The 21256-nt window shown below is 44.2% G+C and overlaps 1 protein-coding gene across 2 annotated transcripts in view; it reads right to left on the reverse strand.

Annotated features, from left to right (window-relative positions):
- The window catches only part of ANO2 (anoctamin 2), a 361403-nt gene that overhangs the window by 191708 nt on the left and 148439 nt on the right, over positions 1-21256 (reverse strand). For both annotated transcript variants that reach the window (XM_059935146.1, XM_059935145.1), the window contains one exon: positions 8063-8197. In XM_059935146.1, the coding sequence (XP_059791129.1) occupies positions 8063-8197 (135 nt within the window). The remainder of the gene's footprint in view (positions 1-8062; positions 8198-21256) is intronic.

Below are 21256 nucleotides of genomic sequence, written 5' to 3' on the forward strand. Positions count from 1 at the left end.
CTTCCACTGCAGGTGGCCCGGGTTCGGTCCCTGGTCGGGGAACTAAGATCCTGCATGGCTCGAGGCATAGCCAAAAAAAAAAAAAAAAAGTAAAATGCATAAAGAATGCTTCAGTTTGCAAAGCCAGTTCTGGAGATGGCAAGAGATTTAAAATCTAAATATTGGCTAAGTGTCTCAAACTCTATTTCCACATACGTTGATTCATTCAACAATAATTTATTAATACTTTGCTGTGTGCCAGACGCTGTCTACTTTAGTCCTCACAACACCACCATGAAGTAGGTGTTATTATGACCATTTCACAGCCAAGGAAACCAAGAGTCAAGGAGTGAGGTACCCAGTCACATAGCTACTATGTAACACATCCAGTCCTAAAGGATGCTCTTTTTAAGTCCCTATTTTCTTTGTAGGATCTCTCTTCTCTATCAGGATCAGCCTTTGTTCCATGTCTTGGATCCCCGAGAGCCCCGCTACGGGGCCTGTCACCTCCTGCAGTCTCTGACATCCTGAGCCAGAGCTGAGGCTTCCTCAGCTCCAGAGCTGCCTGCTTCTGCAGACAGCCTCACAGCATTTTATCCCAGCAGCGTTTGACCACATAGATGCCATCTCTATCCAATACCACTCAACACTTCCTGCCTTGGGTCATCTGGGAAACCAAAGGGAAAAAGTCATGAAATTGAGGGGAAAAAAAGCTTTTCTGGGGAGGAGAGAAGATGGCGGAAGAGTAAGACGCGGAGATCACCTTCCTTCCCACAGATACAGTAGAAATACATCTACACGTGGAACTGCTCCTACAGAACACCCACTGAACGCTGGCAGAAGACGTCAGACCTCCCAAAAGGCAAGAAACTCCCCCCGTACTTGGGTAGGGCAAAAGAAAAAAGAAATAACAGAGACAAAAGAATAGGGACAGCACCTGCACCCGTGGGAGGGAGCCGTGAAGGAGGAAAGATTTCCACGCACTAGGAAGCCCCTTCGCGGGCAGAGACTGCGGGTGGCGGAGGGGGGAGCTTCAGAGCCGCGGAGGAGAGCGCAGCCACAGGGGTGCGGAGGGCAAAGCGGAGAGGTTCCCGCACGGAGGAGCGGTGCCGACCAGCACTCACCAGCCCAAGAGGCTTGTCTGCTCACCCGCCGGGGCAGGCGGGGCTGGGAACTGAGGCTCGGGCTTCGGTCGGATCGCAGGGAGAGGACTGGGGCTGGCGGCGTGAACACAGCCTGAAGGGGTTAGTGCACCACAGCTGGCCGGGAGGGAGTCCGGGAAAAAGTCTGCAGCCGCCGAAGAGGCAAGAGACTTTTTCTTGCCTCTTTGTTTCGCGGCGCGCAAGGAGAGGGGATTCAGAGCGCCGCCTAAACGAACTCCAGAGACTGGCGCGAGCTGCGGCTATCAGCGCGGAACCCAGAGACGGGCGTGAGACGCTGGGGCTGCTGCTGCCGCCTCCAAAAATCCTGTGTGCGAGCACAGGTCACTCTCCACACCGCCCCTCCCAGTAGCCTGTGCAGCCCGCCACGGCCAGGCTCCCGTGATCCAGGGACAACCTCCCCGGGAGAACGCACGGCGCGCCTCAGGCTGGTGCAACGTCACGACGCCTCTGCCGCCGCAGGCTGGCCCCGCCTCCTCCGTACTCCTCCCTCCCCGCGGCCTGAGTGAGCCAGAGCCCCCGAAGCAACTGCTCCTTTAACCCCGTCCTGTCTGGGCGGGGAACAGACGCCCTCAGGCGACCTACACGCAGAGGTGGGTCCAAATCCAAAGCTGAACCCCGGGAGCTGTGCGAACAAAGAAGAGAAAGGGAAATCTCTCCCAGCAGCCTCAGGAGCAGCGGATTAAAGCTCCACAAACAACTTGATGTGCCTGCATCTGTTGAATACCTGAATAGACAACGAATCATCCCAAATTCAAGAGGTGGACTTTGGGAGCAGGATATATTAATTTTTCCCCTTTTCCTTTTTTTTGTGAGTGTATATGTATATGCTTCTGGGTGAGATTTTGTCTGTATAGCTTTGCTTTACAATAGCTTTATTTTACTTCACTATATTATAGCCTCTTTCTTTCTTTCTATTTTTTCTCCCTTTTACTCTGAGCCATGTGGATGAAAGGCTCTTGGTGCTCCAGCCAGGCATCAGGGCCGTGCCTCTGAGGTGGGAGAGCCAACTTCAGGACACTGGTCCACAAGAGACCTACTAGCTCCACGTAATACCAAACGGCAAAAATCTCTCAGAGATCTCCATCTCAACATCAAGACCCAGCATCACTCAATGACCAGCAAGCTACAGTGCTGAACACCCTATGCCAAACAACTAGCAAGACAGGAACACAGCCCCATCCATTAGCAGAGAGGCTGCCTAAAATCATAATAAGGCCACAGACACCCCAAAATACACCACCAGACGTGGACGTGCCCACCAGAAAGACAAGATCCAGCCTCATCCACCAGAGCTCAGGCACTAGTTCCCTACACCAGGAAGCCTACACAACCCACTGAACCAACCTTAGCCACTGGGGACAGATACCAAAAACAACGGGAACTACAAACCTGCAGTCTGTGAAAAGGAGACCCCAAACACAGTAAGATAAGCAAAATGAGACGACAGAAAAACACACAGCAGATGAAGGAGCAGGGTCAAAACACACCAGACTTAACAAATGAAGAGGAAATAGGTAGTCTACCTGAAAAAGAATTCAGAATAATGATAGTAAGGATGATCCAAGATCTTGGAAATAGAATAGACAAAATGCAAGAAACATTTAACAAGGACGTAGAAGAACTAAAGAGGAACCAAGCAATGATGAAAAACACAATAAATGAAATTAAAAATACTCTAGATGGGATCAGTAGCAGAATAACTGAGGCAGAAGAAAGGATAAGTGACCTGGAAGATAAAATGGTGGAAATAACTACTACAGAGCAGGATAAAGAAAAAAGAATGAAAAGAACTGAGGACAGTCTCAGAGACCTATGGGACAACATTAAACGCACCAACATTCGAATTATAGGGGTCCCAGAAGAAGAAGAGAAAAAGAAAGGGACTGAGAAAATATTTGAAGAGATTATAGTTGAAAACTTCCCTAATATGGGAAAGGAAATAGTTAATCAAGTCCTGGAAGCACAGAGAGTCCCATACAGGATAAACCCAAGGAGAAACACGCCAAGACACATATTAATCAAACTGTCAAAAATTAAATATAAGGAAAACATATTAAAGGCAGCAAGGGAAAAACAACAAATAACACACAAGGGAATCCCCATAAGGTTAACATCTGATCTTTCAGCAGAAACTCTGCAAGCCAGAAGGGAGTGGCAGGATATACTTAAAGTGATGAAGGAGAAAAACCTACAACCAAGATTACTCTACCCAGCAAGGATCTCATTCAGATTCGATGGAGAAATTAAAACCTTTACAGACAAGCAAAAGCTGAGAGAGTTCAGCATCACCAAACCAGCTTTACAACAAATGCTAAAGGAACTTCTCTAGGCAAGAAACACAAGAGAAGGAAAACACCTACAATAACAAACCCAAAACATTTAAGAAAATGGGAATAGGAACATACATATCGATAATTACCTTGAATGTAAATGGATTAAATGCTCCCACCAAAAGACACAGGCTGGCAGAATGGATACAAAAACAAGACCCATATATATGCTGTCTACAAGAGACCCACTTCAGACCTAGAGACACATACAGACTGAAAGTCAGGGGATGGAAAAAGATATTCCATGCAAATGGAAATCAAAAGAAAGCTGGAGTAGCAATTCTCATATCAGACAAAATAGACTTTAAAATAAAGACTATTACAAGAGACAAAGAAGGACACTATATAATGATCAAGGGATCGATCCAAGAGGAAGGTATAACAATTGTAAATATTTATGCACCCAACATAGGAGCACCTCAATACATAAGGCAAATACTAACAGCCATAAAAGGGGAAATTGACAGCAACACAATCATAGTAGGGGACTTTAACACCCCACTTTCACCAATGGACAGATCATCCAAAATGAAAATAAATAAGGAAACACAAGCTTTAAATGATACATTAAACAATATGGACTTAATTGATATTTATAGGACATTCCACCCAAAAACAACAGAATACACATTTTTCTCAAGTGCTCATGGAACATTCTCCAGGATAGATCATATCTTGGGTCACAAATCAAGCCTTGGTAAATTTAAGAAAATTGAAATCGTATCAAGTATCTTTTCCGACCACAACGCTATGAGACTAGATATCAATTACAGGAAAAGATCTGTAAAAAATACAAACACATGGAGGCTACACAATACACTACGTAATAACGAAGTGGTCACTGAAGAAATCAAAGGGGAAATCAAAAAATACCTAGAAACAAATGACAATGGAGACACGACGACCCAAAACCTATGGGATGCAGCAAAAGCAGTGCTAAGAGGGAAGTTTATAGCAATACAAGCCTACCTCAAGAAACAGGAAACATCTCGAATAAACAACCTAACCTTGCACCTGAAGCAATTAGAGAAAGAAGAACAAAAAAACCCCAAAGCCAGCAGAAGGAAAGAAATTATAAAGATCAGGTCAGAAATAAATGAAAAAGAAATGAAGGAAACAATAGCAAAAATCAATGAAACTAAAAGCTGGTTCTTTGAGAAGATAAACAAAATTGATAAACCATTAGCCAGACTCATCAAGAGAAAAAGGGAGAAGACTCAGATCAATAGAATTAGAAATGAAAAAGGAGAAGTAACCACTGACACTGAAGAAATACAAAAGATCATGAGAGATTACTACAAGCAACTCTATGCCAATAAAATAGACAACCTGGAAGAAATGGACAGATTCTTAGAAATGCACAAACTGCCGAGACTGAACCAGGAAGAAATAGAAAATATGAACAGACCAATCACAAGCACTGAAATTGAAACTGTGATTAAAAACCTTCCAACAAACAAAAGCCCAGGACCAGATGGCTTCACAGGTGAATTCTATCAAACATTTAGAGACGAGCTAACACCTATCCTTCTCAAACTCTTCCAAAATATTGCAGAGGGAGGAACACTCCCAAACTCATTCTACGAGGCCACCATCACCCTGATACCAAAACCAGACAAAGATGTCACAAAGAAAGAAAACTACAGGCCAATATCACTGATGAACATAGATGCAAAAATCCTCAACAAAATACTCGCAAACAGAATCCAACAGCACATTAAAAGGATCATACACCATGATCAAGTGGGGTTTATCCCAGGAATGCAAGGATTCTTCAATATACGCAAATCAATCAATGTGATACACCATATTAACAAATTGAAGGAGAAAAACCATATGATCATCTCAATAGATGCAGAGAAAGCTTTCGACAAAATTCAACACCCATTTATGATAAAAGCCCTGCAGAAAGTAGGCATAGAGGGAACTTTCCTCAACATAATAAAGGCCATATATGACAAACCCACAGCCAACATTGTCCTCAATGGTGAAAAACTGAAACCATTTCCACTAAGATCAGGAACAAGACAAGGTTGCCCACTCTCACCACTATTATTCAACATAGTTTTGGAAGTTTCAGCCACAGCAATCAGAGAAGACAAAGAAATAAAAGGAATCCAAATCGGAAAAGAAGAAGTAAAGCTGTCACTATTTGCAGATGACATGATACTATACATAGAGAAACCTAAAGATGCTACCAGAAAACTCCTAGAGCTAATCAATGAATTTGGTAAAGTAGCAGGATACAAAATAAATGCACAGAAATCTCTTGCATTTCTATACACTAATGACGAAAAATCTGAAAGTGAAATTAAGAAAACACTCCCATTTACCATTGCAACGAAAAGAATAAAATATCTAGGAATAAACCTACCTAAGGAGACAAAAGACCTGTATGCAGAAAATTATAAGACACTGATGAAAGAAATTAAAGATGATACAACTAGATGGAGAGATATACCATGTTCCTGGATTGGAAGAATCAACATTGTGAAAATGACTCTACTACCCAAAGCAATCTACAGATTCAATGCAATCCCTATCAAACTACCAATGGCATTTTTCACAGAACTAGAACAAAAAATTTCACAATTTGTATGGAAACACAAAAGACCCCGAATAGCCAAAGCAATCTTGAGAACGAAAAATGGAGCTGGGGGAATCAGGCTCCCTGACTTCAGACTATATTACAAAGCTTCAGTAATCAAGACAGTTTGGTACTGGCACAAAAACAGAAATATAGATCAATGGAACAGGATAGAAAGCCCAGAGATAAACCCACACACATATGGTCACCTTATCTTTGATAAAGGAGGCAAGCATATACAGTGGAGAAAAGACAGCCTCTTCAATAAGTGGTGCTGGGAAAATTGGACAGGTACATGTAAAAGTATGAAATTAGAACACTCCCTGACACCATGCACAAAAATAAACTCAAAATGGATTAAAGACCTAAGTGTAAGGGCAGACACTATCAAACTCTTAGAGGAAAACATAGGCAGAACACTCTATGATATACATCACAGCAAGATTCTTTTTGACCCAGCTCCCAGAGAAATGGAAATAAGAACACGAATAAACAAATGGGACCTAATGAAACTTAAAAGCTTTTGCACAGCAAAGGAAACCATAAACAAGACCAAAAGACAACCCTCAGAATGGGAGAAAATATTTGCAAATGAAGCAACTGACAAAGGATTAATCTCCAAGATTTACAAGCAGCTCATGCAGCTCAATAACAAAAAAACCAACAACCCAATCCAAAAATGGGCAGAAGACCTAAATAGACATTTCTCCAAAGAAGATATACAGATGGCCTACAGACACATGAAAGAATGCTCAACATCATTAATCATTAGAGAAATGCAAATCAAAACTACAATGAGATATCATCTCACACCGGTCAGAATGGCCATCATCAAAAAATCTAGAAACAATAAATGCTGGAGAGGGTGTGGAGGAAAGGGAACACTCTTGCACTGTTGGTGGGAATGTAAATTGATACAGCCACTATGGAGAACAGTATGGAGGTTCCTTAAAAAACTACAAATAGAACTACCATACGACCCAGCAATCCCACTACTGGGCATATACCCTGAGAAAACCATAGGTCAAAAAGAGTCATGTACCAAAATGTTCATTGCAGCTCTATTTACAATAGCCAGGACATGGAAGCAACCTAAATGTCCATCGACAGATGAATGGATAAAGAAGATGTGGCACATATATACAATGGAATATTACTCAGCCATAAAAAGAAATGAAATGGAGGTATCTGTAATGAGGTGGATGGAGTTAGAGTCTGTCATACAGAGTGAAGTAAGTCAGAAAGAGAAAAACAAATACAGTATGCTAACACATATATACAGAATCTAAGGGAAAAAAAAAAAAAAAAGGCCATGAAGAACCTAGTGGCAAGACGGGAATAAAGACACAGACCTACTAGAGAATGGACTTAAGGATATGGGGAGGGGGTGGGGTGAGATGTGACAGGGTAAGAGAGTGTCATGGACATATATACACTACCAAATGTAAAATAGATAACTAGTGGGAAGCAGCCGCATAGCACAGGGAGATCAGCTCGGTGCTTTGTGACCACCTAGAGGGGTGGGATGGGGAGGGTGGGAGGGAGGGAGATGCAAGAGGGAAGAGAAATGGGAACATATTGTATATGTATAACTGATTCACTTTGTTATAAAGCAGAAGCTAACACACCATTGTAAGGCAATTATACTTCAATAAAGATGTTTAAAAAAAAAAAAAAAAAAGCTTTTCTCAGGCATGATTTCTTTTTCATCAGTTGTCAGACCCTGCCCAATCAGACCCTGGTCCTGGAGAAGAGCTTGACCAGGAAAGGAAGTGGCCACACCCAGCATGGCTCTGAGCTGTTCCCAGAATCTGTTGCTCCCAGACCTCTCAAGAGGGAAGTGACAAGTGACCTGCTGTGTGGTAAGGAAAGCGGGAAGGAGAAGGACAGAGGGTGAGGCTTTGGAAGGAGGCGTCTGAAATGTACAATGTACTTGCAACTGGGGTGAAACTCCAAACGACTGACACGTGGGAACTGAGCCTTTTCCGTTAAAACCAACTCACCTGGGAATATCTTCCTCGATCGTTGCACATCCATAAAGAAACACGACGACCCCGATGACGGATGACGGGATGAGGAAGGACGTATATAATCCCAGCCAGGCAAAGTACAGTCCAATTTTTTCTCCAAAATACTTTCTGGAAAAGGAAGAAAATAAAACATACTGAGACGATCATAGAGTTTCCTTCTTTCTGTTTGCTCTAAACCTGAGGATGGGTTGAAAAAAATGGAAAGGGACAAAAGTTACATAGGGAAGAGGGGACCTCAGCACAAGGAATCAACAACTGGTCTTTTCTGAAATGAATCACATTCCATTAGAATCACATATACACACCTGTCCTGGCTGTTCGTGTAAAGTAGCTGCAAGAAGGAATCCAGCCCTAACAGTAAACTGAAAAAAATGCCATACATTGTGGCATCTTTACCAGACAAACATGAATAACATATCGGCATTTCATGAGTGCCATAGTACTCAACCCACAGAAAAACACACCTTTCTGAAACTAGCTTATTTAAACAAAACACACAAATTTGGGGGCATGTATACTGATATATACAAACCAACATAGATACACTCATAGAAAAATGACCGGGAGAAATTCGATAAAATATGAGTCATGGTTTCTTTGGCTGATGGGATTTTGGGTGGTTTTTATTTCTTTATTTTTTTTTATCTTTCTGCATTTTTTTTTTTAAAGACTGATTGATTGATTGATTGATTGCTATGTTGGGTCTTCGTTTCTGTGCAAGGGCTTTCTCTAGTTGCAGCAAGCGGGGGCCACTCTTCATCGCGGTGCGCGGGCCTCTCACTATCGCGGCCTCTCTTGTTGCGGAGCACAGGCTCCAGACGCGCAGGCTCAGTAGTTGTGGCTCACGGGCCCAGTTGCTCCGCGGCATGTGGGATCTTCCCAGACCAGGGCCTGAACCCGTGTCCCCTGCATTGACAGGCAGATTCCCAACCACTGCGCCACCAGGGAAGCCCTTCTGCATTTTTTAACTCTCTATTTTGTTCATGAATTACTTTTATAATAAAACATGATTTCTTTTAAAAAGAAAAGGTACTAACTCATACCTTTTTGTTCCCCACTTCATAAAGTTAGTAAATGACCACATAAAGCCTCTAAAAAGGGGTTTTCCTTTTCCCTTAGATGAATATTGATTATGGATGCCTGATGAGAAAAATACAACCCACAGAGGAGACGTATATTCTATTTCTCACGAGCCTCTGACACAAACCACAGGAGGGGAATGGGAACCCAGCCCACCCGTTGATGGAAGGACTAGAGAATAAGGGGAACAAATAAAATCTATGTATCCACCACCAGAACGCTGCTTCCATTTAGGATGAAGACACTGCCAGGAAATGTAGCTTCCACCCTAACAACAAAAATCTATTAAATCAAAACTTTTCGTGAGCCCATCAGGGAGTGGACGTTGCAAGGTAACCAGGTGAGCTGAATTTTTTTAAAAATGACAAGCTCCTCCAAGGCAAGATGGGACACACGGCAGTTTCGTGTTTGGCAGAGCATGGGAAGGAAAGGCAGTCACCATAAAAGTGAGTGAGGAAGGGCTTCCCTGGTGGCGCAGTGGTTGAGAATCCGCCTGCCAATGCAGGGGACATGGGTTCGAGCCCTGGTCTGGGAAGATCCCACATGCCGTGGAGCAACTAAGCCCATGTGCCACAACTACTGAGCCTGCGCGTCTGGAGCCTGTGCTCCGCAACAAGAGAGGCCACGATAGTGAGGGGCCCGCGCACCGCGATGAAGAGTGGCCCCCACTTGCAGCAACTAGAGAAAGCCCTCGCACAGAAACGAAGACCCAACACAGCCAAAAATAAATTAATTAATTAAAAAAAAAAAAAAGATGGTTTGTTCCTTAAAAAAAAAAAAAAAAAATTAGTGTTAGGATTAAGGCTGGATTCAGACGTGCAAAACGGTTCAAGGTGACTGGGTCTTTTCAGGTTTTTTAAAAGTCTCTGGCTTAAATATTCACTCAATTCAAGGTCCAAGCTCCCATGAGAACGGTCTCTTCCAGCACAATGAGTCTCCCCCACCAGCCCCTTTATAAGGCAGCATCTAGGCGAGGAGGACGTGTGTGCATCCTTACCACGGGGGCAGGGAGGCAGCTTCCGGGGAAGGCTATCCCCCGGAATGTCCTGGGCTCGACCTCGGAGCCCCGTGCTGGTCTCTGCTGCTCAGAGCTGAGCCGGGCTGGGTGGGCCCCCAGGCCAGCAGGGTCCTACGGGGGCATCCAGCAGACACCTACGGCTCGAGCTGCCTCTTCCTGGTCCCAGCCCCTGCACCTCCTCAGGTCTGCCGGGCCATGAGAACCTCTGGACCCTCCAGGCCCTATTTGCGGGCTGTGGGCTGTAGGGGGCGCTATTTCAGGCCCATGTACCTAGACGCCTCCCTCGGCTGTTCCCAGTCAGCTGCCCCGGGCAGCCCCAGGCTGCGCTGGCGTGAGGCTGGGCTCTGGGCTTCTCTATAGGACCTGTTTCCTAAGGCTACACCCTAAGATGAGGTGGAAACGCTGAGCGCTAGGATTCACCCCGAGTATCTAAGTGTCTCCATCCCTCTCGCCTCTACTCCCGCTCCTAATCCGGAGTGCTTGACCCCAAGATGGGGAGGGGCCAGAATAATGACCTCTTGACTCCTACCCTTCTGTGCACTTGTTCTTCTCCCCTTATAACAACCTCCCCTCATTGGAAAAGCGTATTTTCCCTTCCTGGATGATGGGACTTCCCCCGTGTCTTATCCCCTCCAGCCCCACTCCCACCCCATTCCTAGAGAGTATGTGCCTCCCCCTTACCTGCCCCGGGGCGGTGAGAGGGGGTGGCAGAAAGGCTGCTGGAAAAGAAACCCAAGAAGAGAATCTATATCAACGGGATTTCCACACTCTGGGGGGCAGATATATTTGCTAAAGAATGGTGTTGATCAGTTTCTTTCCCCAGGACCCACCATCCCAGGAGCTGCAGCACATGGTCCTTCTGTGCAGTGAGTACAGACGTGCCTGTGAGAAAGGATCCCCACGCCGCAGTCACAGGATGGCAGGTTCCCCAGGACTCTCCCTCAACCTGCCTCCCAAAGTCTGCCTTCTCATCATCGGCCTGACAATCCAGGGCCCGAACCCAGCCCTGTGTGTGGTTGGGAAGAACAGCTGGATTGTCACCCCTCTGACAGAGCTGACAGCAGGAACCGGGCTGCGTCTGCGGGGCACAAGCCAGCAGACACAGCCGCTGGCTCCTCTGATCAACCATCAGAGGCCAGGAGACTCTGAGTTCTTAGCCATCCCAGGGAGGCCAAGAGAAGGCCCCCTTCTGGAAAGAAAATTTTGCTAATATGGGGCAAATTCAGAAAGTACAGTGAAAAGGGGCTGGGCTCAGGCTGGCAGGGCTATGAAAATCAGGCTTAGCTCGAGTCCTAACATTAGGAGACAACACAGACGCCAGCGAATGGGATGGGAGCTGCTCCGAAGTTCCAGAGGGAAAAAAGTACTCCTGGGAATCAGAGCACCCTAAGTCTTTAACACTCTCCTGTGAGACTTCTGTCAAGTGCCTCCCTCTCCCCTGCCAAGTCCCCTCGTTTAAAAGGCTTCCAAATAAAGAACAGGCTACGAGGCAAGAGGATCTGCGGGGCCAGGCTGATGGGATGCAGGACCAGGACCAGGAGCCAGAATCGGCAGGGCTGACGTGGTCCATCCCAGGCCCTGCACGTAGCAGATGTGTTCAGAGGGGCAAACAGGACCAAAGACCCAAGAGGGCCGGGGGCCAGATGTGCGGAGCATCCGGTCCAGGGGCAACCAGAGAAGGGAGGTGCAAGTGGCAGGTGGAAAAGCCAGGCAGACGAGAAGTCAAAGCTGAGAAAGTAAGTTAAAAGCAAGAGAAACGAGGCAGGAAGAAATCAAGCTTCCAGAAACCAAAGGCTCAGCAGGATCGTCTTCAGAGTCCAGGAGAAACACTAAAGGCATGTTCTGACTCGAGTCTTTCTACTGCTTCGTGTATTTCCTTCAGCGGGTGGCAGCCATGCCTCCCCATCCCAAAATAAAATGAAATAGCTTCGTCCCAGGGGCTCTGCCTAACGCTTTGCGCGCATTATCTCTAATGATCCTCGCAAGAATCCTGTGAAAGGATACAGGACTTGGCAAGCAAATGGAGTCCTTGGATGAATGAAAAGGTTCCTTCCTCCGGGAATGCACGGCCCTACATAGAGGTATGAGGCTTGGGGAGCAGAGCGTGGTCGGGATTTCAGGCTCCACAAGCCCCCTCAGCCCCCTCAGGCTCCACAAGCCCCCTCAGCCAGACCCATGGGCAAGGCACGAAATTCACAAGCCTACATGGCAGTCCTAGAAACAGGCATTATAGCCCCATCTAATAAATGAGCAAATGCAAACGTAAAGATGGAATAGCCATTAGGTTGCAGACAATCCAAAAACTCTCATCTGTTAAAGTCCAAAAGCCCCCGCTCTTAACTACCACACCACATCGCAAAGCAAAGAACAACATCTTGTAAGATAAGAGTTAACAGCAATGGCTGTAGATTCCCAATGACCCTAAAACAGTTAAGAAAAGCTCATTTCCCAGTTATGAGATTTATCCCCAGTTCATGGGATGGAACCAGGGAAAAGCAAAGTATTTGTGTTTTTCCACGTTGCTGGTTTCCAATCTCACGATTCCACCAGCCTACTTGGCATTTCCCAATGGATGGCTAATAGGAGTCTCGAGGTCAACGATGCCAAGGTGGACTCTGGGTTTCTCTGCCACCCCTGACACACTTAAATTGCCCTACCCCATCTTCCGAATTTAAGTCTGCAGAACCCCAATCCAGGTGCTCCGGACAAAGACACGGAAGTAATCGTTGTTGAATCTGTTTATCACAATCCACATCCAATCCTACAGACGCTACTTTCAAAAATGCACCAAATCCAACCACGCCTCCCCCTCTCCATCACTCACACCCTGGACCAACCGCTGTCATCCCTCGCCCGGGTCACTTCCACCCGTGCCCCTGAAATCTCTTTGCTACACAGAAGCCAGAAGAATCCTTATAGAAATCTGTCGGATTTGTGCATTCCTCTTCTTGAGATGGTTTTAGGACTTTATATCACATGTACAATGAAACCCAAAATTGTTTTCATGACCTACAAGGTCCTATTTGTTCTGGCACCAGACCTCTGACCGCCTTGAAACAAATCCTGCTTCGGTTTCTCCTGCTCTCCCCCTCTGTGGCTTGGTTCCAGCTCACGGATCCTTACCGTCGCTCAAACACACCCCAGCTGCTTGCACCTCAGGGCCTTTGCTGCGGCTGTGCCCTCTGCCTGGAACCCCGTCCTCACACTTTCACATTCATGTCCTCACTTCCTCAGTTTCTGCTCCAGCGTCGCCTCCTCAGAAAGGCCTCCTGGGTTCACCCCATCCCAAAGGGCGCCTAACCTCTCCTCTTGCTTCATTTTTATTCGTAACCCTTAACGTTAACATTTTTTCTAAATTTGTGTTTTTATCCATCTCCACTGCTAGAATGTAAGCTTCATGAGGGCAGACTTTTTCTGTCCTGCTCACCATTGTTCCCTTAGTCCCTAGAGTGTGCCTGGCACATAGCAGTAGCTTAATAAGCATTTGTTTAATGGATGCTAAGTCCTGACAATAAGCCTATTAGGTGGTTACTGGGCCTGTCCTTCTTCTTTGCGTAAGCTGAGCACAGCTCAGAGAAACTGAGAAACTTGTGTAAAGTCGCACAGCTAACGAGAGAAGAATCCAGACTCCAACTCAGAGCGGCCTGATTTCAAGCCTACACTTTACCCCTGATGTGTGACTCTTGGGTAACACAGTAGACGACAATGCAGACTTGAGCCTCCCAGTTTACAAAGTATTATGATTTATTTTCTAGGATTTTAATAAAATACTGAAAGGGACCCTAAGGATCAACTAAAGTGGAATTCTCCTCTCACGGGTTTACAAAACCCTATGACATCCAGAAGCTCATTCACATCAAAAAAAAAGGCAGTGATGGCATCTGTTCCAATTTCCATTTGTAAAAAAGCAACACATAAAATAATTATTTAGACATTTTCTGTTTATTAATGAGCAGCGTGAGAGCTTCCAAGAACACATCACATGGTGATTAGAGGCACATGCTCACACCTAGTCCCCCAGCCATTCATCACCTAGTGGTTTTAGCCATTTTACATTGTTTTCATTTTCGTTCTTAAATATTGTTTATTCTTCACCCACAACCAATCTTCAAATAAAGATGGAAACATAAGGAACACTGATGGTGAAATATAACGTTAATGCAGAGCCTAAAAATGGCAAGAAAGAATTCAGTACATATGCCTCTACGTGATATTCACACATAACCATATATTTTACACAACTGATCAAAATTATTATATGATATATAAAGATATTCTCATTACCAAAATCAGTGATAAAGGAGGGGGAGCTATTATATCCGATTATACCCAATTGGCTTTTCGTTTATTGAGAGTTAGACTGTCAGAGGACATGGCCAAGATGACAGGGTAGGAAGACCCTGAGTTCACCTCCTCCCAGGAGCACACCAAAATTACAACAATTCACAGAGCAACTACTGATGAGAAAGACCAGAATCTAGCAGAAAAGATCATCAGCAACTAAAGATAAAAAGAAGGAACCACAATGACATAGGCAGGAGGGGCCGAGACCCCATATAGTCCAATCCACCATCCCCCCGCCCCAGGTAGGCAACCCACAAACAGGAGGAAAATGACAACTGCAGAGGCTCTCCATGAGGAGTGAGGGGTCCAAGCCCCACATCAGGCTCCCCAGCCTGGGGGTCCTGCCCTGGGAAGACAAGCCCCCAGAATGTTTGGCTTTGAAGGCCACCAAGGCTTACCTCCAGGAGAGCCAGAGGGCTGTGGGAAACACAGACTCCACTCTTAAAGGATGCACACAAAACCTCACGCACTCCAGGACCCCACGGCAGAAGCAGTAATTTGAAAGGAGCCTGGGCCAGGCCCACCTGCTCATCTTGGAGAGCCTCCCGGAGAGGCAGGAGGTGACTGGAGCTCACGCTGGGGGCAGAGATGCTGGCGGCAGCCAATCTTGGGAGCTCCTTCTATCACGAGAACACTAGAACTGGCGAGCGCCATTATGGAAGCCTCCCTCTAGCTTATTAGTGCCAGGACCTGGCCCTCCCCACCAACCTGCTGGCATCAGTACTGGGACGCCTCAGGCCAAGCGAAGCAACCAGCTGAACAGGGACACGGTCCCATCCACCAGCAGGCTGGCTGCCTTAAGACCTCCTGAGACTACACCTGCCCCAGGACCTAGCCCTACCCCACAAGGGTCCCAGGACCCAGCCCCACACACCAGTGCCATAGCACAAGCCCCAGGACACCCAGGGCTCTGCAGCCAGAGCCTCCAAGACCTGGTTCTGCCCACCAGTGAGCTGGCACTAGCCTTGGGACCCTCTGGGCTTCAGTCCTGCACACCAGCTAGCCCACACCAGCTCCAGCACCCCTGGGCTCTGCGGCCAGAGACCCCAGGACCTGGTACCACCCACCAGTGGGCCAGCACTAGCCCCAATCTGGCCTCACCCACCAGCCCCAGGACCGCCGCAGTCCTAAAGCCCACCATATCGGGACCCAGCCCACTCACCAGCAGACTGGCACCTTGGGCCCCTCAAGCCAGCCACCCAGGGATCTGGCCAAACCCATCAGGGGACCAACACAAGTTCAGGGACACTCTGGACTCCACAGCCTGATGTGTCAGGAACCAGCCCTGCCCACAAGCCCTGCCCACAAGCCCTGCCCACCAATGGGCCAACATCAGCCCTGGGACCCCCATGGCCCTGTAGCTAGAGACCTCCGGGCCTGGCTCTGACCACCAGAGGACCAGCTCTAGCTCTGGGACACCTTGGTCCCTGGCCCCACCCACCAGCAGGCTGACATCAGCTCCAAGATACCCTGAACCCCTCAGCCAGCCAGCCCAGCATCCAGCCCCACTCACCAGCAGGCCAAAACCAGCTTTAAGACACCCCAGAACCTGAAGTTAGCCAGTTCTTCTGGGGTGTTAAGAGCCAGCCACACCCACTGGCAGGTCAGCAGTAGATCCAGGACCTCCAACCCCACAACCGACCCACCCCGAACACATCCCCACCCACAAGCAGGCCAGCACTAGAGCCAGGACCCTCCCAGGCTCAGCTGCCAGCCACCTTGTGACTGAGCCCTGCCCGTCAGCAGCCAGCAGTTTCCATACAAGGCATGGCCTGGAAGCCAACTGGACTGGGGGGGTCACGCCTACCAGACCACCCACAGTAGTCAGCCCAACACAACAGAAGGACCCATACAGCCCACGTAAGGGGCACCCCTAGAGCATATATCTCTGGTGACCAGAGGGGAGGGCACTGCTGGGACGCACAGGACCTCCCCTACAAAAGGCCACTTCTCCAACTTACCAAATACATAGAAATAAAAACGGCAAATGAGGGCTTCCCTGGTGGCGCAGTGGTTGAGAGTCTGCCTGCCAATGCAGGGGACACGGGTTCGAGCCCTGGTCTGGGAGGATCCCGCATGCCACGGAGCGGCTGGGCCCGTGGGCCACAATTGCTGAGCCTGCGCGTCTGGAGCCTGTGCCCCGCAACGGGAGGGGCCGCGATGGTGAGAGGCCCGCGCACCGCGATGAGGAGTGGCCCCCGCTTGCCACAACTAGAGAAAGCCCTCGCAGAGAGGCGAAGACCCAACACAGGCAAAAATAAATAAATAAACAAAGTAAACAATGCCTTAAAAAAAAAAAATTAAAAAAAAAAAAAAAAACGGCAAATGAGGCAAAATGAGGCAACAGAGAAGTATACTCCAAATGAAAGAACAAGATAAAACACTAGATGAAGAACTAAGTGAAGAGGAGATAATCAATCTACCATATAAAAAGAACAAAGTAATGATTGTAAAGATGTTTAAAGAACTTGGGAGAAGACAGGATGAACAGAGTGAGAGAAGTTTAACAAAGAGTTAGACAATATAAAGAAGAACCAAACAGACATAAAGAACACAATAAGTGAAATGAAAAATACATTAGAAGGAATCAACAGTAGACTAGAAGATACAGAGGAATGGGTCAGTGAACTGGAAAAAAGACTTATGAAAATCACTCTGGCTGAACAGAGAAAAGGAGATAAAGAAATGAGGACAGTTTAAGAGACCTCTGGGACAACATGAAGTGTTCTAACATTCATATTATAGGGGTTCCAGGAGGAGAAAAGAGAAAGGGGCAGAGAACATATTTAAGACACAATAGCTGAAAGCTCCCCTAATCTGGGAAAGGAAACAGACATCCAGGTCCAGGAAATATAGGGAGTCCCAAACAGGATCAACCCAAAGACCACAATAAGACATATTGTAATTAAAATGGCAAAAATCAAAGATAAAGAGAAAATATTAAAAGCAGCAAGGGAAAAGCTACAAGGAACTCCCATTAGGCGATCAGCTGACTTTTCAGCAGAAACTCTGTAGGCCAGAAGGGAGTGGCACAATATATTTAAAGTGATGAAGGGAAAAACCTAAAACCAAAACCACTTTGCTTAGCAGGTTTTCATTCAGATTTGATGGAGGTATCAAAAGTTTTACAGATAAGCAAAAGCTAAAACAGTTCAGCACTGCCAAACTAGCTTTACAAGAAATGTTAAAGGGACTTCTCTAAGCAAAAAAGAAAAGGCCACAACTAGAAATACAAAAATTACAAAAGGAAAACTCTTATTGATAAAGGCAAATATACAATAAAAGTAGTAAATCAACCACGTATAAAACTAGTAGAAAGTTTAAAAGACAAAGAAGCAAAATCATCTACATTCACAACAAGTAGTTAAGGGATACACAAAACAAAGAGATGTAAAATATGATTGCAAAAACAGTAAACATGGGGGATGGAGTAAAAATGCAGGGTTGTTAAAATGCCCTTGAACATAAGAGATCAGCAACCTAAAATAATCGTATATATATGAGAGCAACAGAGATACAGAGAAAGACAGAGACAGAGAGACACACAGAGATTGTTATATATAAATTTCATGGTAACCACAAACCAAAAATCTATAATAGATACATACACATAAAAGAGAAAGGAATCCAAACATAACACTACAGATAGTCATCAAATCATAAGGAAAAAGAGAAAAAGAATAGGAACAAAAAAGAATTACGAAACAATGCAAAAACAATTAACAAAATGTCAATAAGTACGTACCTATCAATAATTACTATAAATGTAAAAGGACTAAATGCTCCAATCAAAACACAGAGAGTGGCTGAACAGATACAAAAACAATACACATATATATGCTGCCAACAAGAGACTCACTTCAAATCTAAAAACACACACAGACTGAAAGTGAGGGAATGAAAAAAGGTATTACATGCAAATGTAAATGAAAAGAAAGCCAGGGTAGCAATACAATCAGACAAAATACACTTTAAAACAAAGTCTATTTTAAATCAGACAAAATAGACTTTAAAACAAAGACTGAAATAAGAGACAAAGAAGGACATTACATAATGATCAAGGGATCAATCCAAGAAGAATATATAACAATTGTAAATATATATGCACCCAATGTAGTAGGACCTAATTGCATAAAGCAAATATTAACAGACATAAAGGGAGAAATTGACAGTAACACAATAATAGTAGGGGACTTTAACATCCCATTTACATCAGTGAACAGATCATCCAGACAGAAAATCAATAAGGAAACACTGGCATTAAATGACACATTAGACCATTAGAACATTCCATCCAAAAGCAACAAAATGCATATTCTCTCAAGTGCACATGGAACATTCTCCATACTGGATCACATGCTAGGTCACAAAAGTCTCAGGAAATTTTAAAATATTGAAATCATATCATGCACCTTTTCTGACTACAATGCTATGAGAGTAGAAATTAAGTACAGGGAAAAAAAACTGCAAAAAACACAAATACATGGAGGCTAAACAATATGCTACTAAACAACCAATGGATCACTGAAGAAATCAAAGAAGAATTAAAAAGTACCTGGAGACAAATGAAAACAAAAACACAATGATCCAAAATCTATGGGACACAACAAAAGCAGTTTTAAGAGGGAGGGTTATAGTGATGCAAGCTTACTGCAGAAACAAGAAAAATCTTAAATAAACAACCTAATCTTCCACCAAAAGGGACTAGAAAAAGAAGAACAAACAAAATCCAAGGTTAGTGGAAGGAAATAAATCATAAAGATCAGAACAGAAATAAATGAGACTAAAAAAAAGATAGAAAAGATCAATGAAACTAACAGCTGATTCTTGAAAAGATAAACAAAATTGATAAACCTTTAGCCATACTCATCAAGAAAAAAAGAAAGAGGGCCCAAATCAATAAAATCAGAAATGAAAAAGAAGTTACAACCAACACCACAGAAATACAAAGGATCGTAAGAGATTACTATGAACAATTATACTCCAATAAAATAAACAATCTAGAAGAAACAAATTCCTAGAAATGTTCATTCTTCCAAGATTGAACAAGGAAGAAATAGGAAATAGGAACAGACCAAGTACCAGTACTGAGATCGAATCAGTAATAAAAAAACAAAATAAAAACAAAAAAACCTCCCAACAAACAAAAGTCCAGGACAAAATAGCTTCATAGGTGAATTCTACCAAACATTTAGAGAAGAGTTAACACTTATCATTCTCAAATGATTCTAAAAAATTGCAGAGGAAGAAATGTTTCCAAAACTCATTCTACAAGGCCAGCATCACCCTGATATCAAAACCAGACAAAGATATCACACAAAAAAATAAAGTTACAGGCCAATATCACTGAAAAACATAGATATAAAAATCCTCAACAAAATATTAGCAATCAAATTTAACAATACATTAAAAAGATCATACACCATGATCAAGTGGGATTTATCCCAGGTGTGCAAGGATGGTTGAATATCCACAAATCAATCTATGTCATACACCACATTAACAAATTAAACAATAAAAATTAAGGATCATCTCAATAGATGCAAAAAAAGCTTTTGACAAAATTCAACACCGATTTATGATCAAAAACTCTCAACGAAGTGGGTATAGAAGGAGCATACCTCAACATAACAAAGGCCATATATGACAGGCCTACAGTTAACATCATACTCAATGGTGAAAGGCTGAAGCTATTTCCTCTAAGATCAGGAACAAGACAAGGAAGCCCACTCTTGCCACTTTTATTCAACATGGTATTGGAAGTCCTAGCCACAGTGATCAGACAAGAAAAAGGAAAAAAAAAAGGAATCCAAATTGGAAAGGAAGAAGTAAAACTGTCATTGTCTGCAGATGACATGATACTATACATAGAAATTCCTAAAGACGCCACCAAAAATTTACTAGAATTCACCCATGAATTTGGTAAATTTGCAGGATACAAAATTAATATACAGAAATCTGTTGCATTTCTATATGTTAACAATGAATATCAGAAAGAGAAATTAAGAAAACAATCCTATTTACCACTGCATCAAAAAGAATAAAATCCTAGGAATAAATCTAACTAAGGAGGTTAAAGATCTGCACTTGGAAAACTGTAAGAAACTGATGAAAGAAATCGAAGACAACACAAACAGATGAAAAGATATACCACGTTCATAGACTGGAAGAATTAACACTGTAAAAATATTAATACTGTCCTATCCAAGGCAACCTACAGATTCAGTGCAATCCCTATCAAAATACCAATGTTATTTTCCACAGAACTAGAACACATAATTTTAAAATTTGTATGGAAGTACAAAAGACCTCAAATAGCCAAAAGAATCTTTAGAAAGAGGAACAAAGCTGGAGATATCAGGCACCCTGATTTCATGCTATACTACAAAGCTACATTAATTCAAACAATATGGTACCAGCACAAAAACAGACCCATAGATCAATGGAACAGAATAGAGAGCCCAGAAATGAAGTCACACATGTATGGGCAATTAACCTATGACAAAGGAGTCAAAAATATACAATGGGGAAAGATAGCCTCTTCAGTAAGTGGTGTTGGAAAAACTGGACAGGTATATACAAAAGAATCAAACTGGACTACTCTCTCACACCATGCACAAAAATAAATTCAAAATGGATAAAAGACTTTAATGTAAAACCCAAAACCTTAACATTTCTAAAAGAAAACATAGTAAGCTCTTTGACATTGGTCTTAGCAATATTTT

This window comes from Balaenoptera ricei, chromosome 10 (assembly GCF_028023285.1).
Source record: "Balaenoptera ricei isolate mBalRic1 chromosome 10, mBalRic1.hap2, whole genome shotgun sequence".
Classification (NCBI taxonomy): domain Eukaryota; kingdom Metazoa; phylum Chordata; class Mammalia; order Artiodactyla; family Balaenopteridae; genus Balaenoptera; species Balaenoptera ricei.